Genomic DNA, 19,076 nt, shown 5'->3' on the forward strand with positions numbered 1-19,076 from the left:
GCCGGGCTCAGAGCGGCTAACACCAAATATAAAACAACTAGTTAAAATACAATTCATTAAAATTAAAAATTAAAAATGCAGCCTCATAAAAGGGGGAAATTGTCTATTAAACGACGAAGTAAATGATCACTTTTGAACTACTGTACAGTGGTACCTCTACTTACGAATTCAATGTGTTCCGAACACACATTTGTAAGTCGAAAAAAATTGTAAGTCGAATCCCATAGGAATGCATTAGTAGAAAAAATTCGTAAGTCGAAGCAACCCTATCTAAAAATTCATAAGTAGAAAAAATCCTATCTAAACCGCATCCAAGATGGCGGACGGAGCTCCATTTGTAAGTAGAAAAATTCGTAAGTAAAGTTATTTGTAAGTAGAGGTACTACTGTATATTAAATGCTGTGTAGCATAGCTTATTTTAGTTCCTTCTATCACTGTAAGATTTACACTTTACTCGTAGCAGTTTAGTTTTAAATCTCAGATCGAAGTAGCAACTGGACATTCAGCTGTAGTTCCAATCACCTCAAGATGACCACAAGATAACCACTTGTTCCACTTTTCCAATGAGCAACATTATACAGAGTGTAATTAATAACAAAGTCACTGTGTATGATCCTTACCCGCATTGGGTGTATATCAGCATACGGAGGCTTTCCTTCTGCCATTTCTATTGAGGTAATGCCAAGGGACCAGATGTCTGCCACACAATTATAACCAATCTCTTGTATTACCTCTGGAGCCATCCAAAATGGAGTACCTATGACTGTGTTGCGTTTTGCCATTGTATCCTGTAATGACATTATTAAGAAGCTTAACATCTCTCAATGTATTTTCATCTCTCTCTCCCATTATCACAGTTATCCAATTACCCCATTATCACAGTTGAGTTACATGGGATCTGTGCAACTGAACTTAACACCGGTGCCTCAAGAAAGCTCAGCATTGCACTTTCTCCTAAAAGGCATGTTTCCAAGAAAAACAGTCTTATTTTAGATACGTACAAAAGAGTCTAATACAATGTTCTGGAGGCCATGTTTGTGCCTTCAATAATTAAACAATATTTGAAGCCGCAAACACATGCATAGAGTTTTTTCACACATTACACATTTTTATGTATATATATATACACCCTCTGTGTGTAACTGCAATACGTGCTTACAGAAAATGTGCATCTAAACATAAAAATATTACAGTTATATGCACCAGGGCATTGGGACTGGCCACAGCTCTCTATCATATGTATGCAAATACATCTGCCACCATATAATGTGTGAAACACCCTAAATATCTGATTCCACATTCAACTTCTACAGTCCATAATCCAGTGTATTTTTCAGTACATGGTCTATTTGCAACTTGGATAAAGTATTGTCAGAGGTTAGGCCTCCATCTCTAAAGGCAAACCACCGAACTATTTTGTTCACATTACTTTCCCAGCCAAGTGACACATGCTGAACTGGTTCTGTGAATGGTTCAACACATGCTCTGAGCATAACAAAAAGTCTGGGCTCAACCCCCTGTTCAAAAGCTCTGCAGGACACTGTTTTGGACAAGATTCATAAGGCACACAAAAGAAAAGCTGACCTCAGTAAGCAAAGACTTCCAAATTAACCACACTTTTCAAATGGGAAAAAGCTCCATCTCTCCCTACAACAGACTGTAGGAAGTACAGTGGAAACTTCCTTATAGTGTGGGCTGCAAAGTCTTTTCTCATTTATAAAATATGACTCTACCCATACACTTTATACTTACAGTTAGCTGTCCAGCCACTCCAAAGTCAGCTAATTTAGCATGCCCTTCAGTGTTTAAGAGAATGTTTCCAGCCTTTATATCTCTATGTATTTTTCTCATGAAATGCAAATATTCAAGTCCTTTAAGCGTAGATTTAAGAATGGTTGCAATTTCATCTTCTGTAAGCTATGGAGAAACATAAATAACATTTTTTTCTTCTGTGTGTACATACACTGATTACACACTTACGTAAACAATTTGAAAGACTGAGAAACTATAACACAAAATTATGCAAACTGCCTTATAATTATTATTTATATGGCATGCATAAGGTTATGCAAAATGTTTTACAAATACAGAAAGCAAGACCCCCAATCAAGGTCCCACTCCTGCAATCCAATCCACATGGCTTGACCTCCTTGAACAGGAATTAGATCCCACAAAAATCAACAAGCATCAAACAGGAGCAGAGGTCCCACAAAAAAAAGACTGTGGACAGAGGACCTAAACAAACAGGACATGAAAAGTGAGTGTAAGAGTTTCTAATATACTGTGTTTTATTTTGTTATAGATACAATTCTCCCTGTCTTCCCAATTTATCAAAACAGGATTGTATTACAAACTTTTCTGACAATATGCCCTTTGGGTTGTGTATTTACTGACTGCAGTAGAGTTTGAATTGCTGGTTTTGATCTTTAAGGTCCTTTACTGCTTAGTGCTGGAGTACCTGAAGGATCAGCTTTCTCTATATACCTGCCTAAACTTTAGGATCTACTTAAGGTAGCTACTAGGAACCTTGAACACATTCGGCACTAAGCAAGTAATTTTTTATTCCCACCCACCCCAAAAAATTTAATATACTGCTGCTTTAAAATAAGTTTTATATGCCCCATGTTTTGTATGCATCTCTAATGTGTTTTGTTGATTTATTGTACATAGCTTTAATATTTTTATCTCTGTTGTAAACTGCCCTGAGAATATTATTATAGGGCAGCAAATGAATAGATAAAACAGTGCCCAAATACTACCCCAAATTCATGTGAGTCATTAAAATACAAGTAATGCCATTTTCATCAGTCTAGATTGTTGAACTACTCCATCTCTGGAGTCTAACTATGGTCTAACTATGACGGCCCACATTTTCAGGACATCATCCTTCAGCCTTAGAATGCTTCCACCAGACGTCAGACTGTGAAAATCAAAGTAAATGCTATGTTGCTGGGATTCTGACTAGCACATGGCCTCCAAGACACAGGGGCACAGGATTGAGCTCACAACCACACCGATTCTGGTGGCTGCACTTAGGAAACACTAGAGTGTGAGGACATATCCATGGACAGCTACATAGAAGAAATATGACTGGAAATGTGAGAAGAGGCTCAGCCCTTCCTAGTTATATGTATGCTGCAAGGCCAGTCTGACTTCTAAGCTCCAATTCCTTGTGATGGATATAATATATGTGCTTCTAAAAATGAAATCATAAACCAGCCAATCCATCGTTTTCTCTTTCTTCCCACAACACTCAAGCATGTCTCAAGTGGACTCTCCATCCTTATAGGTTTTTAAGCAGAGGGTGGGGGGGCATCTATCATGGATGCTTTAGTTGAAATTCCTGCATTGCAAGGGGTTGGACTAGATGACCCTCTGGGTCCCTTACAACTCTATGATTCTATGAAATTCTTGACTAAACTATAATTGTTGGCACTGAGTTTACTTCTACTAGTTACTTTCTAATAGTTTCATTATTTCCTTCATGGATAATTAGCAATAAGAAAGAAAAGAGGACAAACTGATTTTGTATTTTACCATATCAAATAATTTTAAAGAGAATAAAGAGATGAGAAAAAAGATCTGTTCTGAACCAGATACAGGTCTGGTTTATGTCTAACAATAAGCCATTGTTTTAAATAAACCATGGTTTAATGGTAGATAGCAGGTCCTGACAGAGGAACCCAGGCCCATGGTTTGTTTTTCGCCAAACTATTATTGGAAGTCAAGAACAAGCACTGGCATCCAAATGTAATGTGCATGTTTTTCCACTGAAGTTCACATTTAAAAACAAAGCTCTAAGATCCAAATGGCTTATGAACTACAGTCAGAATCTGTTCATTGAAAGTTTATGATCTTTAAACTTTTAAACTATCAGCTTGGCTATAAATATTAATGTTAATAATGAACATCAGCTTATAAACAGAACTGAATTTGCACCCTCGTCCTAGCAGCCAATTCTTGCAGCTCCTCACCAACAAAGGGTTTCCTCTCTTGCCATTCTGCCCCTTCCATGACCCTCCTGAGTTCAGGATCACAACCACTGACTGAGCATCAGCTTCTCAGACTCAAATTCCTACTTTATGCATCCCAGTTCACGTTCCTACCAGCCCACAAATATGGTTTTTTACTTTAATGTCCTCTGCAGCTTGAACACCACATAAAAGAGAGAGAATATATCATAGCTGCCAAGTTCTCTCTTTTTTTAAGGGAAATTCCCTTATGCTGAATAGGCTTCCTCGTGAGAAAAGGGAAAACTTGGCAGCTATGGAATATATTCTTCCTTATAAACAGCCATGAAGATTGGTTGGTGCAGGCCTGCTTCATATTCCAGCAACCCAAGAGACTCAGCCTTACTCCTCTGACATGTTGGTATATACTAGTAATATGATTTGCCAAGGTTAAGTCTGTGGTTCTCTGAAAAAACAGTGGATAAATCATATTTCCCTTTCATAAAATTCTTACATTTTTATTAGACATGGTCTGAAAAGATTATCAGACTCTGTGGCATGGCATGTTATTGTACTTTAAACAGCAGCAGGAGAATCACTATCACTAACAACTAATATAAAAGTAAACAGGGAAAGAATGGGGCCTTTATGAATGCTACCATTCGGTGGATTTGTAACTGGCTGACTGACCGAACCCAAAGGGTGCTCATCAATGGCTCCTCTTCATCCTGGAGAGTAGTGACTAGTGGGGTGCCACAGGGTTCTGTCTTGGGCCCAGTCTTATTCAACATCTTTATCAATGACTTGGATGATGGGCTTGAGGGCATCCTGAGCAAGTTTGCAGATGACACCAAATTAGGAGGGGTGGCTAATACCCCAGAGGACAGAATCACACTTCAAAATGACCTGAATAGATTAGACAACTGGGCCAAAGCAAACAAGATTAATTTTAACAAGGAGAAATGTAAAGTACTACACTTGGGCAAAAAAAATGAAAGGCACAAATACAGGATGGGAGACACCTGGCTTGAGAGCAGTACATGTGAAAAGGATCTAGGAGTCCTGGTAGACCACAAACTTGACATGAGTCAACAGTGTGATGCAGCAGCTAAAAAAGCCAATGCAATTCTGCGCTACATCAATAGGAGTATAGCATCTAGATCTAGGGAAGTAATAGTACCACTGTATTCTGCTCTGGTCAGACCTCACCTGGAGTACTGTGTCCAGTTCTGGGCACCACAGTTCAAGAAGGAAACTGACAAGCTGGAACGTGTCCAGAGGAGGGCAACCAAAATGGTCAAAGGCCTGGAAACAATGCCTTATGAGGAACGGCTTAGGGAGCTGGGTATGTTTAGCCTGGAGAAGAGAAGGTTAAGGGGTGATATGATAAAAAGGTAAAGGTAAAGGGACCCCTGACCATTAGGTCCAGTCGTGACCGACTCTGGGGTTGCGCGCTCATCTCGCATTATTGGCCGAGGGAGCCGGTGTATAGCTTCCAGGTCATGTGGCCAGCATGACAAAGCCGCTTCTGGCAAACCAGAGCAGCACATGGAAACGCCGTTTACCTTCCCGCTATAGCGGTTCCTATTTATCTACTTGCATTTTGACGTGCTTTCGAACTGCTAGGTTGGCAGGAGCTGGGACCAAGCAACGGGAGCTCACCCCGTCACAGGGATTCAAACCGCCGACCTTCTGATCAGCAAGCCCTAGGTTCAGTGGTTTAACCACAGCGCCACCTGGTAGCCATGTTCAAATATATAAAAGGATGTCATATAGAGGAGGTTACAGGTAGGTAGCCGTGTTGGTCTGGATCGAAGTAAAATAAAAAAATTCCTTCAGTAGCACCTTAAAGACCAACTAAGTTTTTATTTTGGTATGAGCTTTCGTGTGCATGCACACTTCTTCAGATACACGAAAGCTCATACCAAAATAAAAACTTAGTTGGTCTTTAAGGTGCTACTGAAGGAATTTTTTTATTTTATATAGAGGAGGGTGAAAGGTTGTTTTCTGCTGCTCCAGAAAAGCGGACACGGAGCAATGGATTCAAACTACAAGAAAGAAGATTCCACCTAAACATTAGGAAGAACTTCCTGACAGTAAGAGCTGTTCAACAGTGGAAATTGCTGCCAAGAAGTGTGGTGGAGTCTCCTTCTTTGGAGGTCTTTAAGCAGAGGCTTGACAGCCATATGTCAAGAATGCTTTGATGGTGTTTCCTGCTTGGCAGGGGGTTGGACTGGATGGCCCTTGTGGTCTCTTCCAATTCTATGATTCTATGATCCTCCTCAAGTAAATAACTCTTTGTTGGGAACACTTTTTTTTTATTCATACAAACAACTGCAAAGGTAATAATGTTTTATAAAAAATAAACACTTACCGTTTTATTACGTAATCTAATTATGTCCGAGACAGAACCAGCTCCACAGTACTCCATAACAATCCACAGGTCTGTGTTCTTAAAATAGCTGCCATAGTACTTGACAACATAAGGGCTGAACACAAAAACATGGGTTATCAACATAACAGATGTGAACCTTCAAGAATATTAAGAAGCAGTAGTGTCCAGGATAAATTTTGCTAGAATCAGAGCTTGGTATCATTTTTCCAAGCAGCTGCCTGAGTTTTATGATAGGATTTTATCAAAACTTCAGCAAGATAGAAAACAGAACTAAAGATGTTGGTGCACGTGCTAATAATTAAGAGTGCAGAATAGATAACCACTCGCCATTTTTGTATATGAAGGAAGAAGTCACACACACAGACCCAGAGGCCAAGGTAAAGTTCTTAACCCGAGGTACTACTTCCAGGTTAGCAGAGTCTGTAACCTGAAGCGTCTGTAACCCAAGGTACCACCGTACTCTCATTTTGACTCAAGAAAATCACCATTTTATAGTTCAAATCAGGAAAAATAAATACAGTAAATGGACAAAAGTACAAAGATTCAATAAATGTTTAGGGGTATGCGTACACCTGCGTACCCCCAGAAATTTAATAAACTCAAAGGCCAAATTACCCCCAGGTAATTTAATAAATTCAAAGGCCAAATGATATTAACCTGGGACATTCAAGTATAATAACCTTCTGACAGGTGATAAAAAAAATGACAAAGGGTGGAATCCAATTTGTGTTCCATACGCTAATGCTCCAGGGGAGGCATCCACTAACTGAAAAGTCACAAAAAGGGAGCAATTTTTTCTGGTTTCCCCAGCAGATCCCAGAAAAATCTGTTCTGGTTGGTCCCCCAACCCTTCATAACAAATTTTCAGGGACAATGGAGGCTACAAGGGGTGGGAGAAATTAGCAAAAATCACCTCCCAAGCCTCTTCCATCACTGGATCAAAAGCCCTTGAGCTCACAAAACACCAATGGTTAGAAACAAGCCAATATGTTCCTGCCCCCAATCTAAAAATCTACCAGTACAAATTACTGCTCATGCTTGCCAGCCAAACTTTTGGTTAAAAGCATGAGCATGGATAATGGCAACCATTTGCTTGGCGCTACATATTCATTCCCGGGGAACTTCATATGTAACCCCTCTTTTTTATTCATACTCCCAAGCAGCAAGCGATCCACTTACAGACACCTGCTTCTGCACTATATTAAATGTCACCTGATTAAGGTAACTATATCCAAAAAGCCCCATAAAATATGTATTTGAACATACAAGACAATATTACAATCTCCATTAATAAGGAATTTTAAATACATAGTGCCACCACACTGTATTAGTCTCTTTGCTTAAGAGAGTTTAAGACTTCCTTTTCTCCCTAAGTCAAGGAGCTCTCGTTGCCTCTAAATTTTAGTGTTTAACTTTTATCTCTCACCACTACTGAGTTAAGCACAACTACTACTGCTACTACTACTACTACTGACATATCAGTGTCAACAGGACATCTCCATCTGAATCCGACCCGGAGATCTACCAAACTCTGAATAAATACATCATAAAATCCCATTTCATCCTTATCAGCAATATATGGCAGACTTTAAACCTTGCCCCTTACAATTGTGCTATTCCTAGGATACAATATTTTGGGACAATCTCCATAACAAATTCTGAAGACCTTACACTAAAGATTTACAAACTGCAATAAAAACAAATGATAAAAGCTTGCCGAAGTATATATGATATTTAAATATTTAGAGCTGAGCAACATTCTTGCAATCTTCTAATTCAGGTCAGTTAGTCTTACTTTAACTACTGTGTGTTTTGGGGCATTTGCAATTTGTCCATAAAGATCTTCACTGATATAAAAGCAAGCCTCTAAAGAAAGGGAGGTATTCTCCACACAAATATTTTACAAGGGAGTGATTCACAAATATTTTACTAAGGGCACACCCTTATCTACCTATCACTGCCAACCTTCTGCATGGATGGAAACCCCACTTAATCCCTCTTACTGCCTCATCTGAAGAACCAAGGCTCTCATCACCAGTTAATAACTGCAGTAGAGTTTAAAGGAGTTCCAGCATCTTGATGCTTAGGCTCCTCTGACTTGGCCTTGCTAGCTAAATAGAATCCCCAAAGCAGCTGAAGAAAAATTAAAACACAGGAGCCTACACCAAGATATGACCTGCTCTCAATCCATGAGATAGGGCAGACTATAAACATTTATTTGAAGAATAATATCCTCTCTGCTCAAACAGACATATTTCCAGCTTTCAAGGAAATCTATTCAATGCCATCTCAAAAACAGAGACACCCAAGCACCACTACTAAGGAAAGACCACAAATGAGGCATAGTGGGACCCCACTATATCACTGATGAATGGAAAGGGAGATTGGGATTTTTTGTTGACCACCCTACATGCAAGTTTCCTAGACAGCATTTGCGGTATGTATTCCTAAATCACCATATTTGCTGTACTAAATAAACAGCATTCTTCAAGGAAACCTTTCTTTAAATAAAAATGAATTGGTCCACTACTCGTTTCATTCCAATATTTACCTTGCATCTAACCTGAACTGCAACTACCTGATGTCAACTTTGAGATGAACCTTGGAATTCCGTGCTTTTGTAAATAATAATAATAATAATAATAATAATTTATTATTTATACCCCGCCCATCTGGCCGGGTTCCCCCAGCCACTCTGGGCGGCTTCCAACAAAACACTAAAATACAGAAATCCATCAAACATTAAAAGCTTCCCTAAACAGGGCTGCCTTGAGATGCCTTCTAAAGGTCTGGTAATTGTTGTTCTCTTTGACCTCTAGTGGGAGGGCATTCCACAGGGTGGGTGCCACTACCGAGAAGGCCCTCTGCCTGGTTCCCTGTAACTTGGCTTCTCGTAGCGAGGGAACCGCCATAAGGCCCTCGGAGCTGGACCTCAGTGTCCGGGCAGAACGATGGGGGTGGAGACGCTCCTTCAGGTATACCAGACCGAGACCGTTTAGGGCTTTAAATTTGAATTGTGCTCGGAAACGTACTGGGAGCCAATGTAGGTCTTTCAGGACCGGTGTTATGTGGTCTCGGCGGCCACATATTAGACAGGGGTCCTCTGTGTTCAGCCTTAGAAGTCAGCTTAAAACATTTTTGTTTACACAATATTCCCCTACCCATGCAACTTTGTTCTATGTTCTTTCGATCTTTGCACTTTTGTGCATATAACCTTTGAGAATATTTTTCCTTCATTCAGCAATACAGTAATTTATGCATAAATAAATAATGAACATGAAACATGATCAAGCTTTGTCAGGGCACCAGAGTCAGTACCAAGGCATATAAATACTTCAAAGAAAGAAAAAAGGATGCATCAGTCCTCTTCCACTCACCCAACTGTATTAGCCAGTAGGTAGGAAAGGCTTGTAGCAAGATTAAAAACCCAATAAAACATCCACATTTCTCATAACTGAACTGTGAAGACTTTAAAGGAGACTTTGAATTTCAGCTTGAAATTCTCAACAGATTCAAACTTACACTATCAAATATTTTAGGCATTTAAAAAAAGACAGAAGAGCTCTCACAATAAGTATGTACTTCATACCTGTCACATTGTTGCATTATAGAAATTTCCTTAATAATTTCCTGCAGATCTGATTCAACAGGGACTTGCTTAATTGCCACTACTTGCCCAGATTCTTTATGAATGGCTTTAAATACACTCCCATAAGACCTAGAAAAGAAAATAGTTTCCAACTAATTTAAGCTCTGGATAACAAAAATACAGTTCATTCAAACCAATCTATAAATAGTTAATCCAAAAGCCACGTTTGTTCATTGTAAAGGCTTCATTTTCACATGCCTCTAAAACAGGATGCCCTGGCTTTAAATGTTGGTTGGTTGGTTGGTTTTCTTTACTGCCTTTCATCTGAGGATCACAGGGTGGCTTACAATATAAAAACACAAAAATGCACAGCATCGTAACAAACAAAAGCAATACCCCCCCCACACACACACACAGTATAAGAGGCCATAGATTGTTTAATTAGCCCAGTGGTTCCCAACAGGTGGTCCGGGGACCCCCAGGGGTCCGCGAGCTATGCCAGAGGGGTCCGCAAGATGCTATTAGAATAAAAAATATATTAAATATATTTCGTATGATAACAGATTTTTGTTTTGGCCGCTTCCTGCATGAGCAGAGTCTAGCGCAAAACTAGAATTTAGAGGCAGTAGTTCTGCTGTATGCCGTTAGGTGGCGCTTTACAAACACTACTGTTTTGCAAAGAGGCAGCGCGCACATTCTACTAACGCTCACCTCCCCAAGATGCTTTGCATGCGTCGGCTTCATTTGTGCGCTACTGCGCAGGTACCCCGTCTTCTCCATTCCCCTCCCTCCTCCCTGGCGCGCGCTGCCTCTTTGCAAAACAGTAGTGTTTGTAAACAAAGCAAGCATTTTCTTCCATGTGTTTCATGAAAAACAAATATAGCAATCGGCTCGACATGCGGTCGGATTTCAGAGTGAAAGTTTCAAGTTTGGAACCTAATATTTCAGAAATAATGGACTCAAAGGACAGATTTAACTCATCTCATTAAGAACTGAAAATTAAAACTAACTGCATACTGATGGAGTACTCTGTTGTAACTGTAAAAAACGTAGAAATATAAAATATAAAAAGACTCTTAATTTGGCTCTCACTTTTTAATTTTAGGATTAGGAATTAATGGGGGTCCTTGTCACAATAGCGGCTCGATGAGGGGTCCTCGAGAAAATTTTGTTGGGAACCCCTGAATTAGCCAAAGGCCTGGGAGAAGAGGCATGTTTTCGCCTGGCGCCTTAAGGCGAGCCTCCCTAGGGAGAGGATTCCACAAATGGGGAGCAACCACAGAAATATGCAATAAAAGTAATGAATAGAAAGATCTCAATGGTACTCCCTGATTTTAGGAAGTACGTCGTTTTCTTAAATGGAACTGACACCCACATAGCAGTGAAACAGGCCTCAGTCAATCCTTTTTCAGTAGAGTGTGAGCATTAACATATTCCCTTGCTCTGTGAGAAATGCTAGTTAACCTGGAAAAGGTCTTGATGATGTTTCAAAGAGAAAGGAGGACAGGGGAGTAACATAGTGACAGCGTCAGCTATGACAGCAACAGAAGTTGACTTAAGGGGCAAAACACCTGTTTAGAAGCATGCAAAGGAAAAGAGTTGTGGGGGTGGAGGAAGAAGAAATGCAATCTGGAACATAAGGAGAAAAGATAACTAGCCCCTTCACTCAAAATCACCAAATAATGTTTTCATTTTATTTATTTTTATTTTTAAATGCCTATCAGAGCATTGTTACATGGGTAATATGGAGCTTTCCCACAGCTCCAAAATATGTCTTGGCTGTGGGCACTAGTCCAAATAAAGAAGCTTTTCCAGCTCTAGGTCAGTCGTACTATTCTTGTCTGTGTTTGTGCAATGTTTTGTTTAGAGTCTTCCCAACCATCCCACCTCTCTGCCGCACATAAAGTAATACATACCCTTCACCGAGCTTCTCCAATACATCAAATACTTCTTCAGGCTGTTTAGTCAAGCTGTCTTCGCTTAGCTTTTTCAGTTTGCTATAAAAAAAAATTTAAATAAACAAAAATTAGTGATTTGCTATTTCTTATTGTAGATTCATTGGGTAGTATTCAACAAAGCACTGTGGAAATGTGCAGGGATTTTTCCTTGTGCAACAGAACATTTTCTCCTTCTCCTCCCCTGCACACCCCCTAGATCCATGGTTCCCAACATGGAGCACACAGTAATGGGTGAGTGGGTTGGGGGAAGTGTATAGGCTAGTGAGATGTTGGAACTTGCTTGCAATGCTGCTTAATGATTAGATTCCTATTGTTTAATTCTAAGTTCTTATCAGTACACCAATGCATGCCAGCCTCATGAGACTTTCATGTAAGACATGTGCTCCTGCTGATGACTAGGCAACAGTTAAGAACCACGATATCCCCTACAGAAAGGCATTACAGTGGTGCTTCGACTTACGAATTTAATCCGTTCCGAAGGCACCTTCGTAGGTCGAAAAATTTGTAAGTCGAAAAGCGCCATTGGAAACGCGATTTCCCATAGGAATGCATTGGAAACGGAAAAATTCGGAAGTCAAAGCAACGCTATCTAAAACCACCACAGTTTCTGTTTGGATGTCGAGAAATTCGTAAGCGTGCGGTCATTTGCCCCATTCGTAAGTCGAGAAATTCGGTTGTCGAGTCGTTCGTAAGTCGAGGTACCACTGTATACTGAGTCTGTCTAACCTCATACCCAGTAGTTCTAGAACCTCCTCTGCTTTTCAATTCTTACAAAAGATTCATGTTCTGGACACGCAGGACAAAACAGTTCAATCTCAATATTTTCCCCAGCCCTGTTCTGTGAGTATCTTAATGTTATACTTCCAGTCCCAGAAAAGTTGAGAGCCTATTTTGTAAAATGATTAAACTGAGCACTTGAAGCAGCTGCCAGGTGTGTCTTAGTTGCCACCAGAAATTCAAATTTAAATGTTTGGAGTGGGAAGACCCTCCCAATCCAAGATGAGGAAATTGTAGTCTGCTTTCATGCTTCATAAGGGGGGGGACGACAACAAAAAAAACTAGTACAACAATAGTACAGAGCTACAGAGTTGCACCACAACTTTGTTTACCGATGACGAGAAACTAGTTAGCTCTAAACTTGTATATCCAGTTAATCTTTTATGTTGGTTTTAAAATGAGAACTAGGGTTTTCAAGTGTTAAGGAGTTGAATGAGGGCCAAACATGGAAAGAGGAACTGTACAGTAGAAGCAACCCAGAAGGGGCCTTGGTTTGTGGCAGAAACATCTGTCCAAGGAAAAGGCAAAGACAGAAGAACAGTCATCCCACTGGTATCATTTCCCTTTCATGTACATGCACCACTAAGTCACCAACACATATATTTGCCTTCTGTATTGCAAGTTCCCTCATGAAATCAGGAAGCTAAGTTGATCAAAAACGAAGCTAACTGAAGAAATCAACCAATGAAAATTTTGCCTGAAATCCCCTTGCAAGTTGTATAAGATGTATGAACATTCAAAAAAAGTATGAAGAGCTGAGATGCTTCTTTTAGAATACCACCAAGTCCTGCCCACATAACAATGCAATCTTATCACAACATGATGCTTTGGTTTTTAAAAAGGAAAAGGATAGCAGATTATTGCCAGTGTGTTACCATTCGAAGCTGGCTACTGGCCAACCAAGCTGCAATTGTCCATTGATGCTCAGGCATTTCTACCGTAATATATAGCAATGTTTGTTTTCCCAGACTGCAAGAGTGTATGCTCTACTAATACAAAAGTCCATGGAACAGCACCAGAACATTTTATCCAACTATTCACAGTTCCTGTATCCAAACCTTTAAATGTATCATTTACTTTGCCATTTTATTTAAGGAACACTGTTTCCATTCATTCACATGTCTGATATGCAGTAATGGACAAAAAAATTAAAATAATTCATGAGAGCCTGTGTGGTCTAGTGGACATCAGATCAGGACCACTTCACAATTAAGTTGGTGATAAATGGAGCTCTTTACCAAAACACATGCTTTCCATGAAGTCAATCCCTGCCATTTCCAGCAGGTGATGGAAGGGAACTCTCTCCCAGACTCTGAAGAGTCACTACTATGCATAGTGCAAGGGCTATGTGGACAAATAAACTGGACATCATATAAGGCAGCTTCCTAAAAACCATGGTTGTACTCAGTTTTGTACTTATTTGGGGGCTGCAAAAACCAATCACAGCTCTTTAATCACTATGTCATATAACACATTTCACAAACAAATCTTTGCTATATTCATATATTAATATTCTATAAGTGTATGTAGAGGATTTTACATATAAAAAAGTAACATGATAGGGGCCCAAATCCCACATCTGGGTGCTTTATAATTGTTACTGAACTGAATTTCTGCATTCTTTAATAAATTTTATTGTGTTTTGTTGTTATATATATATATATATATATATATATATATATATATATACTTAAATAGCTTAGGGACTTTTAAAATGTAAAATTATATACAGGTCTGGAAAAATCAACCTAACACTCACTATATTGACTTGAAGAAATACCTTTGTCACAGATTCAATTCCCCATCTCTTCAAAGAGAATAAAATATACTTATCTCTTACTGCAAAAGCACCACACATAAGGGACTATACAGCATTGTACCTATTTTAACAACCTACATTACGTATTTTACCAGTAGCAGAAGTGGTGGTTCTGAAACCTTGCACCTCTTGGGAAGCAGCAGATTCAAATTCGGACAAAAAAAATTCCAGCTGAGTTACAGTAGTGGCTGTATGGCTTAGTTGACGAACAAATCGGCTCCCGAACGCCACAAACCCAGAAGTAAGTGTTCCGGTTTGCGAATGTTTTTCGGAAGCTGAACATCCATTTTGGTTGTCGGCATTGTTTCTGGGGCCAATCAGCCAATGAGAAGCCGCGCCTTGGTTTTTGAATGTTTTGGAAGTCGAACGTACTTCCAGAACAAATTGAGTTCAAGAACCAAGGTACCACTGTACTATTCTCTGAAGTTGCAATATATTTGATGCAGCTCATACAGAACTGGGTCCAATGTAGCATTGATTTCCCCATTTTTCTGTCAGGCTTACGGAATGACTTGCCAGATGACTAGTGCCCAAGGAATCATTCTGGACGTCTTCTTACAACCCAGCTTCATTCCTCTTACTTGCTTGGGGGAATCATTTTGTATATATGATCCTTTGAATGTGCTTTGGCCAAACTGTGTTTTATACAGCACATGAAAGTATGCAAACCGGGATAAGTTTTTAACATAGCCTACATGCCAAAGTTAGTCTAAAATAAACTGCATTTAGTTTCTAAATGAAGCTGGGGAATTTCCATTAATTGCTGTGTTGTCTCTATGCTCACTACAAGGATCTGTTGCAGACATTTGTTGGCCCATGTTCCTTTTAAATTAAAAGTGGCATCTGACCCAAGAAATGGAGTTAAGAAAACTAGTCTACAGCAGAACAAATTGCTTATGAATACTTGAATATTTATAACCACATGTAAAAACAAACAGCTTCCTTAATTTAAAAACATAGGAAGAGAAGAGAATATATATGGAAATCATAGGCAGTTCTCATGTTTACAAAAGCCAGGAATGAATATTTTCTTCCTAAAGGTAAAAAAAAAAAAACCTTGAAGTTTATATAAGCTTATGGATGAAGAAAGGCATGAACTACAAAAAACCCTCTATATTAATAATTTAAGCATTGCAATTGTAAAATAACACAACACATTGAAAAGTAAAGACAATTTAAAGAGGTGCAATCTCAAAAAAAGTATATTATGTTTTGCCATTGTTAGAAATACTCAAATTCTACCCCAAATAAAATGAAAATACTTTATACTGCATATAATTCTAACCACATCTACCATTCCTATGTAAGCCAGTAACAAATCTTGGTTACAGTGCATGGTTTCTTTACAGAGAGACAAACCACAAGCCCAGGTTCAGGCATAATACTAAGCCTAGCCATGGCTTAGCGCAGGAGTGGAAGAGAAGCAGCTGTGATTTCTCCCCATGCACCAGCATGCTGCTCATTTACTTTTAAACCATAGCAAGCTTAACTGCCAAGAGGCTAGTAATATTCCAGGAAAGGGCTTTTCTTCTTTCATGGCTAGCACAGAAAGCAAATATGAAAAGGGAAGGGAAAACAAAGTGTTCCATCTCTGTCAGTCTGCTCCTTGTCTGCATAAAATTTCTAGTCACCAATGGCTAGCAAGCAAGTTGTTGCTAAATAAAAGGCTGCCTTCTCACAATAACAGCATCAATGCTGGCAGCCCTAGCATACCTTACTATGATTGCAAAGTGGGTTTGCTGTCCATGTGTGGATCACAGCACCAGCCATCACTAAAACTCTTTCTGCTGCAAGTTACTTTAAGCTTGCAGTGCAGGCTCAGGCCTGAGGCCTATGGCAGGAAGGCTTCTCAAGGATCACAGACGTAGTCGTTGGAGAAATAGAAAGTAAATTTATTGCGGACAGCAACAGGCACAGTGGAATAATTTCGCAAAGCCTGAGCATAGGGCATCAGTGCTCTGGATTTATATACCCTTTCCAGGCAGCATTATGCATTACATATTCATATACTGCAGCAAAATTAAGCCAATGCTTGGACACAACCCTTCCTTTGTCCTTATAAGATTACTTTTCCTTTTTCTTGCAAAAGCTTAGTATTTCCGTTATATATTCATATGAGACAGTTCCTAGGTGCTGTGGTATGAGTTAATAAAGCAAAAATCTCCTTTCTTATCAGACATCCTGCTGGACTACCGTCCAAATCGAACATCCTGACATCCTGTTGTACGAACATCTTATCTTCTCTTGTAACTATGATGCCCAGAACATTCCTTCTAACAAATTGCAAACTGCAAACACAGCTAAAATATATTGCAAACATCAGCACTAAAGCAGAGCAAGTAAGAGACACAGAGAAATGTGACTTTCTAATAAGGCACAATGGCAACAATTAGGCACATTAATGACAACCCCTATTGCCTGCTTGCCACAGCAGCTGTTACTTTAATGTTGGGGATAGCTCAATAGTAGAGCACATACTTTGCATGCAGAAGGTTCTAGTGCCAATCCCTGGCATTAAAGAGATCAGGAAGCAGGTGATGGGAAATACTATCTGTGGAGAGCAACCAGCCATCCAAGTAGCATCAGCATCTCCCCAACCCAAAAATACGAAAGAGGTTTATTATCTATCAATTACAGGAAAAAAAATATAATCTGTTTTTATTCCTGGTCAACTTGAAGATTTAATACAACCTCAAAAAGTGTACATAACCGGGCATTCAGAACACCTACAGTCTGCTTCCTATGTAGATGCTGGAAAGGGAAGCTTGAGATCATTATCTACCCACCCCAACAGATTAGCACAGATACAATGAGGTAATATATACAGTAATATACCAATAAACATAGTTTTTAGGGTATGTATGTTTTTACCTCCTATAATCTTTAAAATATAAAATAAGTTGTGTGTATTACAAGATTCCCAAAAGTATTTTTTTAATAGATGCTGTCCCTTCAGGGATTTCATTTCTCACAATTTAGCACTCTCTCCTAAATCCATAACTTGAGTAAACGAAATCCAATAGCCTAAACTGAAGCATGTTCTTGACAGTGAGCCAGAACCTACTGTCATTGTCTACAGTAGTTTCATACATACACTTCCAGGAAGATTTGTAATAATGCAGACAGGCCGTAATTCCCCAAACCTCTATTCCCACACCCTTCACTAAGATACAGGTCAGATGTTTCAGCAGGCCTCTTCCAAGGGGACCAAAGGAAGGACATTCACGAAAATGCAACATTCTCTCTGTCCCATGGGAGGAACCGGCAGGGAGGTCTAAGTGGGTGGTGTACATGCAAGTATGAGAGAGAAATTAATTTCTGCCCCACTCCTACACAAACTACAGATGGGACCGTGTGGGGGGTCTTTATTGCTCTGTAGGGACTATGAAGACTATATACACCGAGGGGGCATGTCATCAGACTGACCCAGTGCAAACCAGTCATGTCTTAATGTCCTCTAACCAAACTGTCAAACCCACAAGCAGTAGAGTAAAAGAATGGTAAAGTGGGGAGATGCCACAATTCCTGCTATGAAGGCAAGCAGTACACATCCCACATTACTAATGCCTACCTGGAAACATTAACCCAAACCTGTGCCACTCTGAGGCACAGAGATGGGGGGAAGGCATGATCCAGGCCATCATGCCTCTTAGTGGGCAAGAGATAAGAGTGTGTGCTTTACAGGCATGATGGGGCATCCACAGCTTTCCCACATGGGGCATCGGCTTGGGGGAGAGGGAAATGTGCGCGTGTATTTACACGCATTCACACAGCAAAACTGTGCCAATTACCGGTATGGGGCGTCCATCGACGCTTAGCAAATGCTATAATAGATGTCTTTAAGAGGTGGGAGGGCGAAGTGTACATTTGAAACACACACACACTCAGGATCCCTCCTCAGAGGGAGGCCTGACAGCAGGGGGGTGCGGGGACGGACTGGTGGCCAGAGGAGACGGATCCACCGGGAAGCCTCCCCAGGAACCAGGAGCCGGAGCGCTCAAGGGAGGCGCCCGGAAGCTGCGCGGTGCGGCCTAGCCTGGCCTCCTTCTCCTCCTCCCTTGCGCCCAAAATAAACCTCACCCCCGCCCGCTCCCGCGGCCTCTCGGGAATCGGAGAAGCCCTTGGCCGTTACCTTTTGGGCGCTGCCTGCTCCATGGCTGCGGCCGGCGGCTCCTGGGATTATTTCCCCCCCTTCCCCACAGCCCACCAAAGGCGAGGTGCCGTTTATATACCCCTCTGACAGGACCTAACAGAAACTCTCCGCACAACTTTCCTTCCGCAACTGGCCCTTTAAAAGCGACCCTCCTCCCCTCGCGTCGCGTCCGCTGCCTGACTTCAGCGCTACGCCTTTGCTGCTTGGGACTGAACACCGCCCACCCAGCCTCTCTATTGGCTGAGGCATAGGAGATGCGAAGCGGGCATTGGCCTCCCTGAAAATCAATCGGAAAACCCAGAAGACGGAAGAGAAAGTTACACTTTTACGTCGGCTGGAAGCAAAGCGGGAGCGTTTGCTATAGTGGCACGCAAGGGGAGCGGGGGGGCGTGGCGAGCAGGGGGCGTCATGACGGAGCCACGCAAGAGGGGAATG

The 19,076-nt window shown here is 40.6% G+C and overlaps 1 protein-coding gene across 2 annotated transcripts in view; it reads right to left on the minus strand.

The window, feature by feature from the left end:
• STK3 (serine/threonine kinase 3) overlaps positions 1–18,846 on the minus strand; it is a 111,695-nt gene extending 92,849 nt beyond the window's left edge. For both annotated transcript variants that reach the window (XM_035126143.3, XM_035126142.3), the window contains exons 1-6: positions 18,621–18,846; positions 11,851–11,931; positions 9,935–10,063; positions 6,325–6,439; positions 1,753–1,917; positions 621–788 (exon numbers count right to left, since the gene is read on the minus strand). In XM_035126143.3, coding sequence (XP_034982034.1) covers positions 621–788; positions 1,753–1,917; positions 6,325–6,439; positions 9,935–10,063; positions 11,851–11,931; positions 18,621–18,643 — 681 coding nt within the window. In that variant the 5' untranslated portion in view covers positions 18,644–18,846. The remainder of the gene's footprint in view (positions 1–620; positions 789–1,752; positions 1,918–6,324; positions 6,440–9,934; positions 10,064–11,850; positions 11,932–18,620) is intronic.
• Between the last annotated feature and the right edge of the window lie 230 nt (positions 18,847–19,076).

The sequence above is a fragment of the Zootoca vivipara genome, chromosome 8, assembly GCF_965207765.1.
Source record: "Zootoca vivipara chromosome 8, rZooViv2.hap1.1, whole genome shotgun sequence".
Taxonomy (NCBI): Eukaryota; Metazoa; Chordata; class Lepidosauria; order Squamata; family Lacertidae; genus Zootoca; species Zootoca vivipara.